Source organism: Capra hircus, chromosome 5, assembly GCF_001704415.2.
Source record: "Capra hircus breed San Clemente chromosome 5, ASM170441v1, whole genome shotgun sequence".
Taxonomy (NCBI): domain Eukaryota; kingdom Metazoa; phylum Chordata; class Mammalia; order Artiodactyla; family Bovidae; genus Capra; species Capra hircus.
The window spans coordinates 26,308,142-26,318,913 of record NC_030812.1 but is presented as its reverse complement, the minus strand read 5'-3'; the positions used below and the strand labels follow the sequence as shown (position 1 = coordinate 26,318,913).

General features: G+C 44.1%; 1 protein-coding gene across 1 annotated transcript; it reads left to right on the top strand.

Moving 5' to 3' along the window:
• Positions 4,524-7,976, top strand: PRR13 (proline rich 13). The gene is made up of 4 exons (XM_018047678.1): positions 4,524-4,634; positions 5,228-5,266; positions 5,663-6,027; positions 7,307-7,976. The coding sequence occupies exons 2-4, from the start codon at positions 5,248-5,250 to the stop codon at positions 7,346-7,348; spliced, it is 426 nt and encodes a 141-aa protein (XP_017903167.1). The 5' UTR covers positions 4,524-4,634; positions 5,228-5,247; the 3' UTR covers positions 7,349-7,976.

Here is a 10,772-nt window from a genome sequence, read left to right as displayed (position 1 = left end):
TCTGTGCGGATAATAAAAAGAAAACATATGGTCACACAAACTTGTCCATGAATGTCCACAGCACCAATATACATAATAGGCAAAAATGTAAAAACAATTCAAATGTTCTTCAACTAATGAATGGATAGCTAAATGTGGTATAGCCAAAGAGTAGCATACTAGTCAGTACTTCCTTTACAAAAAGCAATGAAGATTCATACTACGTCATGGGTGAACCTTGAAAATATTATGTTAAGTGAAAGAACCCAATCACAATAGGTCACATATACAATCTTCCATTTGTATGAAATACATAGAATAAGACAATTTACAGCAAAATATTAATTAGTGGTTGCTTAGGGCTTGAGTAAAATGAGGGAGAGGTAAGGAGACAAAATGAGGATTCACTATTAATGGGTATGAAATTATTTTAAGGGGGACAAAAATCTTCTACAATTAGATAATAGCGATGGTTACACAAGCTCATGAAATGCTAAAAACTATTGAACTGTACACTTTACATAGATGAATTGTATGGTATACGAACTATATTTCAATAAAGCTACTTTAAATAAGAGACAGTTTTCAAATTTCCTCGGTGGTCCAGTGGTTAAGAATCCGTCTTGCAATGAAGAGGAACCAAGTTCAATTGCTGGTAGGTGAACTAAGACCCCACATGCTGCAAGGCAACTAAGCCCACACACCGCAACTACTGAGCCCGCATGTTGCAACTACTGAAGCCTGTGTGTCTAGAGCCTGCGCTCCACTAGAGAAGCCACTTCAATAAGAAGCCCATGTACCACAGTGAAGGCTAGCCGCCGCTTGCCACAACTAGAGAAAACCTGTGCACAGCAACAAAGACCCAGTGCAACCAAAAAAGATACAATAAATAAATTATACATTCTAAGAAGAATCATGCCCGTACAGACATATCCATAATTTCTTTCAAACTCAATGATCTTTTAAGACAGAAAAAAAATCAGATATAAATTGCCTTTTAAAAAAGTTCCAATTCATCTTAAATACTTAGTACAAGCCTGATATAAAAATATATCAAAATGTACTATGGTTATGCAAAACATGGTATTGTATGTCAAGTGTATTTCAATAAAATATATAGCAAAAACTTTTAATTAAAAAATTAAAAATCTATCAATTTTAGTTCAAGACAATAAACTCAGCATAAGATATATCTTCATATTTTTGTACCTCAAAAATTGGGGATGTAATATTTTCATTATGGTTTGAAGTATTTCATTTCCATACTATTTTATTCTTTGACTCAGAGTTATTTGGAAGACTTTTGCTTTTTTAACTTCCAAATATATGTTTGTTTTGTTGAATGCACATAAGCTCAAGTGTCCAACACACAGTGAAGGCCAAACAAACCAGAACATTGGAGTTTGGAACAGAGAAAGGTATGTTGCTGAACTGAGCAAGGAGAATTGGTGGTTAGTGTTCAAAAAACCCAAACTTTTGTGAGTTTTTGGAGAGGAGTTTTTATAAGCAAAATTGGGGGCTAGGCCTGATTGGTTGGTGGTGAGGTAACAGGATGGTACTGCACGAATGTTGTGCTCAGAAGAAAGTTACCATTCTATACCTGGTTGGGGGGCTTATTTCCTACAGAAAAACTAAAAAATAAATTGTTATGTATTTCCCTTGAGGAGAAACCAGGGCTCTGCTTTATGACTGCACTATTGTTTTTTAACAGCTCCTCCTTTGTTTCTGCATTCTCTCTCTTCCCTGATTAGTAACTGTTTGAATCTGCCCTTTGGAATTCAGGGACAGTCTAGGAAGCTGAGGGCTTCCCAGGTGGCACTAGCGGTAAAGAACCCGCCTGCCAGTGCAGGAGGCATAAGATATGCAGCTTCGATCCCTGGGTTGGGAAGATTCCCTGGAGGAGGGCACAGCAACCCACTCCAATATTCTTGCCTGGAGAATCCCAGGGACGAGGAGCCTGGAGGGCTATAGTCCATAGGGTCGTAGAGTCGGACGTGACAGAAGTGATTCAGCACGCATGCTAGGAAGTTGAATCCATTTTCCTACAAATAAGAAAAGGGGACCAGGAAAAGGTTTGTGGGGCCCCGCTCAGTTTCATTTGTATTTATATTTTACACTGTGGTCAAAGAATACAGTATGTATTACACAATTCTCAAGTTTGAATTGCATTCGTTGAGACCGATTTTTATAAATGTTTTACGTATGCTTAAGAGGGATAAGTAGTTTTTACTTTGGGTGAATGGTTCTACATGTTTATTAAATCAAGCTTGTTAAGTGGGTTACTAAAAAAAAAAAAAAAATTGAGGCCATTGCAGCAGTCCATGAGATGATGGTAGGCTAGGAGCAAAGAAGATGGAGAGACGTATAGAGATTCCAGATTTATTTGGGAAGCAAAACAGACCCTTCCTGATGCTGGAGGGGGATGGGAGGAATGTGGAGAGAGCCATTAACGATGACTTTCTTGGTTTCTGGTTTATGCAATTTGCCAGATGCCAGATACATGAAATTTAAAAAAAAAAAAATTTTTTTTAAGTTCTACCAGTTTATCGCCAGCAACCCATCTCCCTCCACCCTCATGCACGCATGCTCAGTCATGTAACCCCATGGACTGCAGCCCACCAGGCTTCTCTGTCCATGGACTTTTCCAGGCAAGAATACTGGAGTGGGTTGCCAAGATATATGAAATTGAGATAGGAAATCCTAAGAGAGATTCAGCTCAGTTCAGTTCAGTCGCTCAGTCGTGTCTGACTCTTTGCGACCCCATGAATCGCAGCACACCAGGCCTCCCTGTCCATCACCAATTCTCGGAGTTCACTCAGACTCACGTCCATCGAGTCAGTGATGCCATCCAGCCATCTCATTCTCTGTCGTCCCCTTCTCCTGCCCCCAATCTCTTCCAGCATCAGTCTTTTCCAATGAGTCAACTCTTCGCATGAGGTGGCCAAAGTACTAGAGTTTCAGCTTCAGCATCATTCCTTCCAAAGAAATCCCAGGGCTGATCTCCTTTAGAATGGACTGGTTGGATCTCCTTGCAGTCCAAGGGACTCTCAAGAGTCTTCTCCAACACCACAGTTCAAAAGCATCAATTCTTCGGCTCTCAGCCTTCTTCATATTAGACATCTATATTTCCCCCAAGAATGTTTCTTTGCTTTCTAAGGGGACTAAGAGGGCAACGGCAAATATTGAGGCAATGGGTGAGAGCATCTCCCTGCTATTCCTTAAGCCCTGTGCTTATGTATGTATATCTGTACAACACATCACAGTACAGTAAGTCCCCTATGAAAGAATGAGTTCCATTCCAAGAGTGTGTTCATAAGTCCAATTTGTTTGTAAGTTCAACAAAGTTAGCCTGGTTACCTAACTAATTTTGGCTATACAGGCTAACACAATAGGCTATATAGTAGTTTTTCGGTTGCTAAGTCATATCCCACTCTTTGTAACCCCATAGACTGCAGCACACCAGGCTTCCCTGTCCTTCACTATCTCCTGGAGTTTACTCAAACTCATGTCCATTGAGTCGGTGATGCCATCCAACATCTCATCCTCTGTCGTCCCCTTCTCCTCCTGCCTTCCATCTTTCCCGGCATCAGGGTGTCTTCCAATGAGTCGGCTCTTTTCATCAGGTGGCCACAGTATTTCAGCTTCAGCATCAGTCCTTTCAATGAATATTCAAGGTTGATTTCCTTTAGGATTGACTGGTTTGATCTCTTTGCAGTCCAAGGGACTCTCAAGAGTCTTCTCTAGGACCACAATTGGAAAACATCAATTCTTCAGCCTTCTTTATGGTCCAACTCTCACATCCATACATGACTATTGGAAAAACCATAGCTTTGACCATATGGGACCTTGGTCAGCAGAGTGATGTCTCTGTATTGTAATAGGTTTATAATACTTTTCACACAAATAATACATACAAAAAGTAAGGAAAATAAATTTAATCTTAAAGTACCTTGAAAATTATAGTAGTACAGTACAGCTGGCATACAGTAGTGGTAGAAGCTGGCATACAGGAGCTGGCATCAAGAAAACAGGGAAGAAAAATTACTGACTGGAGGAAGAAGGGGCGGCAGAGGGTAGAGCGGAGGGATTCGTCAGCAATAGGAGACAGAGGGCAAGCTGCATGTGACAGTGTACGCCAGACGCGTGAACCAACTTACCTAATAGGACACGTGAACACACGCACATTCACATCTTCGAAAGTTCACAACTTGAACGTAAATTCATATTGGAAGGGTGTGGCACCCACTAGACTAACAGCTTAGAAGTCAAGGGTCGAATTTCCTCTAGGCACTTGGGGACCTCGCCTTGAAACTGCCCCAGCCTTCTCCTAGCTTGTTTCTCTGAGCCCCGCCCACGGGGATTTCCGGCTGCCCTTTTGCACCCGCCTCTCCCTGCAGCCCTTGGCTCCGCCCCTACTGAAACCCTTGCCTTCTAGCCTAGAGAGGAATGGAGTGATTGACGAGTACGTTCTCCAATCCTAACGCAGAATGAACACATACTACCAATTAGACGGTAGCAGGGGCGGATGCTGAAGCCTAGGGTGGGAGGGTTATCAGGAAGTGAGTGAAGGCTAAGGAGGACAAGTCCGCCCAGGCAGTGGTGTAAGGGTGACCGGACGTCTGGATACCCCAGACCTCTTCTTTCTCCATTCCTGGGTGAGGAGTCCCTTCGCAGCTGGGAGTCAGGATCTTTATTTGTCCTTTTGGATGGGGTAGGGGAGGGGTGTGTGTCTACTGTGAAAGCATTTGAGGATCTTTCCTGATTCTCCTAACTCCTTTCGCCTCAAGTCAGGTCCTTCTCTTAGCCTGGGTGGGGGTCTTGTCCCCCGTCACTCTCCGCCGGGAGCGGTAAAGTGTTTAAGGTCTTTCCGCAGCCTCTGGGTGGTTAAAGTCTTCCGGACTCGGTCACGGAAAGGCAGATGAGTTTATAGGGAGTTTAGGTTTAGGTTTTGGGAGATTCGCGGACTCAGCCTCTCTCCCGACAAGTTAGAAGTCCCCTCCCGCGGCCAGAGCTAGTGCAAGGTGGAGGGAGCTAGGTTCCTGTGACTAGGGAACTAGGGATAGAATTAGGTATTGGAGGCGAAAGAATGGGTGGAAAGAAAGATTTCTTCCGTGGAGGTCGTGGAAGTTCTCTAAGGGACTGCATAGAGTGGAGCCGGAGTCGTTGGAGTTGGGCCTGGGGCTTGGTCTCTAAAACCCCCACCCACTTGTGGGCCATCAGCTGTTTGCCTTCATTTCTTTTTCCTCAGGCTGAAGGAAACATCTGAACATGTGGAATCCCAATGCCGGTAGGTGTTTGGGGGATCGCTTCTCTTGCCCCAGCCCCTTTTCAGATGGGCCACAACAGGAGGATTCTGTGTCAGTTTCGCCTCCTCCTCTCCACTAGCCCGCAGAAGCAAAGTCCTTCCTCGCTGACCCATCCTCTCCTCTTTCCCTAGAGTTCCCTGTCTCTGTTTCTCCCCCGCCCTGCCAGGGCCCTTCCCTTTTCTCTCTCTCCTGTAAGTTTGCCTCCCCTTCCCTTCATTCTCTTTCCTCACCTTCCCATTTGCCCTTAACTACTGAGTGATTCTTTTTCCTCACCTTCCCATTTGCCCTTAACTATTGAGTAATTCTTTCTGTTGTTGTTTGTTGTCAGAGGCTCTGGACAGTTGTAATCTTAATTTATTCTTTGTTTCTTCCACCAGGGCAGCCAGGACCATATCCACACCCGCCTAACGCTGGGTATCCTGGAGGTTGCAATCCTGCCCATCCACCACCTGCCAACCCTCCCTTTCCTCCAGGCCCTTTTCCCACCCCCCCAGGAGCACCCCAGGGGAATCCAGCCTTTCCCCCTGGTGGGCCCTGTCATCCTGTGCCACAGCCAGGATATCCAGGATGCCAGCCCTCAGGTCCCTACCCCCCTCCATACCCACCACCTGGCCCTGGCATGTGTCCTGTGAATCCATTGGTTCCTGGTGTAGTAGGACCAGGAATAGTGATTGATAAGAAGGTGCACAAGAAAATGAAGAAAGCTCATAAAAAGAAGCAGAAACACCATAAGCATGGCAAGGTAAGTGCCCCTGGAGCCTAGCTGGGAAGGGGTGCCCCTTCAAAGGGACTAAGGAGGCAGGGGGAGGGCAAGGAATGGGGATTTTGAAGTCTTGAGGATGTGGGACAGTGACTGTGTAAAGGATTCCCACTGGGAAGAATCTGATAATCCTAAAAAATTTATTAGGCTTATTAGGCCTTGTATCTGGGAGGTGCTAGGCTGAGCCACAGAATGGATGTCAGCATCAAAAGTCTTTCTAGTTTGCCTTTCTCTTCCTAGAACTCCCCACCCCACGCTTGTTTTAGCAGGTTGGACACACCCACTGAGGTGGTCAAACATCAAGTAATAGAGTCAGTGCTTTGACAAAGCAAAGTCTTATATAATAATTAACTTGTAATAATCTGGCCCTAGGTCCTGGAGTTTCTTTCTCTCCTTCAGTGTTCTCAGGGTGTTGTTTTAGTTACATGGGCCCCATTGTCCTACTATTCAGTAGGGAAACTGAGGACGAGAGCAGTCAGTGACTCTCAGCCTCTAACAAAACCTGAGTTTCATGCTCAGCCCCAAGGCTAAATATCTTCACTCCAGAGGATTGTTCATTAGCAAGGGTAAAAGTAGCTCTCAGGACAACTCTGGAAGGAGTGAACCAACCCTGATCTTGAGGAGGCCTTAATTTACATTTTTCTGCCCAATATTTATTTGCCTTATGGCTTTGGATGCTAATTCTAGTTCTCCATCTTTGGTTCTTGAGTGGAGACACTCAAAAATGGTTTTGATGACAGTTTTGATGGGAGTATATGTGTAAGAACCTTGACTAGGACTCTCCCAGCCTCCTCTCCCGCCTTCCTCACTTTCTCCCAGTTGGGACTTAGGAAAAAGTAGAGATAGATGCACACGCAGCTACTCATTCTACTCGCTTTTCTTAGTCTCCTAGCCACTAGGAATGTCCATGCAGCTAATAAATACTATAAGGGAGCAGCTGTTTCCTTGTACAATTCTACTCTAGTGCCTATAATTTATTCCTTGCCTAGGCATTGGCTCAGGTAAAGAAAATTGGAAACTTTCTCCAAATGCAGTATATTAAATTCTGTGCAATGATTTAGGATGGTTTCATCCATTCCTGACTGCTCACTGCTGAAGGAAATCCTTGCTTTTGCTGTTTAAGGGACAGTCGAGTTGAAGACTCCTGACCTTCTTAGAAAGCAAAGGGCACTGGGGTGGAGGTATAGGGCACCAAAGAATGTCCCATGAAGTAACAAAAGTCATTTGGATCTGATGTATCCTTTCCCCTTTCCCCTTGCAGCATTCCTCCTCCTCCTCCTCTTCCAGCAGTGACTCTGACTGAATACAGGGCCTGGACCCTTCCCTCAAGTCTCTCCAGTTCAGCTCTCCCATCAAGCTTCAGATGCCATCTTGTACTGGGGGAAATTAACTCTTGATACCCCTTCCCCTCAACCCCTGCAATCTAAGCCTCATTCTGCTGTTCAGCATTAACTAGCTAGGACAAATCAGAAAAGAATTGCCACGGGCTAACAAAGGCCATCTTCTCACTGCTTGGATAGAACTTTTAGCTGATGAGTTTGACAGAACTGTTTTTTGAAGATGGTAAGATTTGAGCTAAAATACTAAAGACAAGTCTAAGATCTGTAAAATATGATTTTTTTTTTTACTCTCTTTTGTAATACTTATGATTGAGGAAATGCTGTGGACATTGAGTTATGGAAATGAAAAACGACCTGTACCTTTCTTATAATTGTAGCATGCTTGGGTGATTCAGTGGCAAATAAACATTTCCCAGCAGGCCTCTTATTGATGGCGCTCACTGCAAGGCTGATGGCAGGTCGAGTCCATTTGGTTGATGAGCTCTAACTGCCATTTTGAAAAGTAATCTCTGTTCTCTCACTCAGTATGCTGTCTCAGGCCCTCCTCTCACTCTCCAACTCTCAGTGCAAATAAAGCTGTTTCTCCTGGTCTCTGTTCACCTGTACCATTACCTTGGTTGGGCCTAGCACCTTGTACTAGTTCTGCTGCCCTAGAGAAAAATGAAAGGATAGATTTATCAAGCGGATGGTGGAGAGGAGCTGGGAAAGGCATGTGCTTAGGAACAGGGTCTAAAGCTCCACAGCATGTTTGGGAATCACAGGTATCAATCCCAGTGGGGCTAGAAGTGTTTATTGAGGAAATACTGTGTTCTGGGGCTGAAGGTACAGAGATTTAGAATGACACAGTCTCTGCCCTTCATGGCCTTTGAGAGCTAATGGAGCAGATGGTCGTGTGAATGTATGAATAGGTTATTATAGTATAGTATTGTAAAAGTGAATGAGACAGGGATCAAGCAGTGGGGCAGCAAAGGAAGGAGTGACAGTGCCACTGGGAAATGAGTGAGGTCCTGGCTGGGCCTCAGGATGCACAGGGGTTTCCCTGTTACAGATAACAAAAGCTAACCCCGCCGTCCCTGCCCGCCCCCCCCCCCCCCCCCCCCCCCCGCGTTCATCATGCCCCAGGCACTCAGCGCTTTGCATTTGTAACTTGTGGTCATCTTCATGGCAGCTCTATGAGGTAGGTACTACTGATCCCAAATTGAGGAAGAAGAAAACTTCAGTCAGGATTTGAACTTCGGCAGTGTGGGTTCTGTGTCTGTGCTTGTAACCCAGGGGGTTTCCAGCAGAAGAAGCAGTTTTGCAGAGGCAAAGATTTGTAAAAAGGTGAAGGATGGACGTTCAGGAATTCCTGAGCCTAAGATACCATATCAGAGCCTGATAGCAGGGAGGAGTGGACCTGAGCGATGTTTCTTAGGTGGGACCCACAGGGTTTAGGGATTTAAGCGTGGGACTTGAACAGGGAAGTTGTGTTTCTAGTTGACTGGGTTTCATCTATGACTTGTCCTGGGGGTGAGATATATGAAATACATGCTTAAATATATTAGATCTAGCTTCTAATTTTATTAGGAAATCCAAGACCAAGCTAAAGAAGGAAATGGCAACCCACTCCAGTATTCTTGCCTGGAAAATTCCATGGACAGAGGAGCCTGGCGGGCTACCGTCCATGGGGTCACAGAGTCGGACACGACTGAGCACCAAGACCTGTTTTCCAGTGTCCTGAATTTTGGGGCCATTCTAAGGTTTTCTTCCTCTGTAACACTGTTTTCATTTATTTATTAGCACTTCCTTTTCCAGGAGGAGAAGGGAAAGGTGGGCCTAAGGGGATTGTGAGGTGAAAGAAAAACAGTTGAAAAATAAACCACAAATTAAGGAGAGACAATGAGAAATGGCTCCAGGGAGAGAACACAGAGAAACAAGTTAGGGAGAACACTCACCCACCTCCTTCCCCAGTTTTAACCATAAACAGCCCATTTCCCCTCCTACCTTTTCTTTTTCTAACAGCATCTTGCTATTTTGCTATCCTTGTTTCTTCAAAAGTCATTAACTTTTTGAAAGCTAAAAGTAATACATGTACCTGGGAGAGGGGGAGGGATGTAACATTTTTAATAGGATGTTCAGCAGAAAAGTAAGGTTCTCCTCATAGCAAATTTCTAGTTTACTCCCCAAAGGCAACTATGACTACTAAATTCTTTTGTAAACTTTCAGAGCTGGTCTGCACATAAGTAAACATCCTCTCTGTTTCTACCTTACATGTTCCTATTGCTTCTAGCCCACTTTATATCAAATGAGAGCCCTCTTTTGGATCTAACATTTTCCCATTTAATTATGTATTTTCGAGTTGATTCCATATCAGTGTTTGTGTGTAACATTGTTTTTAATAGCATTTTACTCAATATTTTTATGCTGGAATTTTAAAATGTTTCCATCTTTGCTATACACTTAACTGCTGTGGGAAATTTTGGTATGTATATCTTTGCCAGAGGTTGCAACATTGGTTGCTCATGGCTATTTCTGGCTATGGACCTTTTTTTTTTTTTTGAGGGACTACTCTGTTAATTATCACACCTTTTCAATAAAGGTTCAGATTTCATGTTTCTGAAGACAGAAATTTCTGAACCACTACTGATCCTTCTCTATAGATGGATTTTATACTCTCCAGGGGCTTCCCGGATGGCACTAGAGTTAAAGAACCCGCCTGCCAATGCAGGAGACACAAAAGACTTGGGTTCAATCCCCTGGAGGAGAGCAGGGCACCCCACTTCAGTACTCTTGCCTGGAGAATCCCATGGACGGAGGAGCCTGGTGGGCTACAGTCCATAGGGTCGCAAAGAGCCGGACACGGCTGAAGCGACTTAGCAGGCAGGCATGCATGCTCTCCAGTCTTAATCGTCCTTCCAGCTTCCTGTTGCCTTTCTTCGGGCAAGTTACATTAGTTGCCTGGCTCTCCAGAGCATTGGGTTGGTGCGCCCTGTTTTGTGCATCAGTATAAGACTCTAAAGATACTGGTTCTCAAATGTTTTTATTTTATGCCCAATGTCCCATGAGAGGATCTGGAGTTCTACCATTCTGTCCTTACTAGAAACTGAGTATAGTAAGAGTTCCACACAATTAATTGAAAATGGGAAAGGATAGGAAACCCATTAAATCTAAAGTACAAATTGACACTTCAACTTTGAGGACTGTAAGTCATGGGATGAATCATCAGTTTGCTGTCTTTCTGGAATCATTTCCCTGTATCAGGGTGTTTTGTAGTCATAGACGAGTTCACTCTCTTGACTAGTTTGGTTCTCCTGAGAAGAATTTATTTATTCATAAAACCATTGCATATTGCTATTGGCTGCATCTTTTTCAAAGCTGGCTGCAACTGCTGGCTAGCCCCAGCAGAAG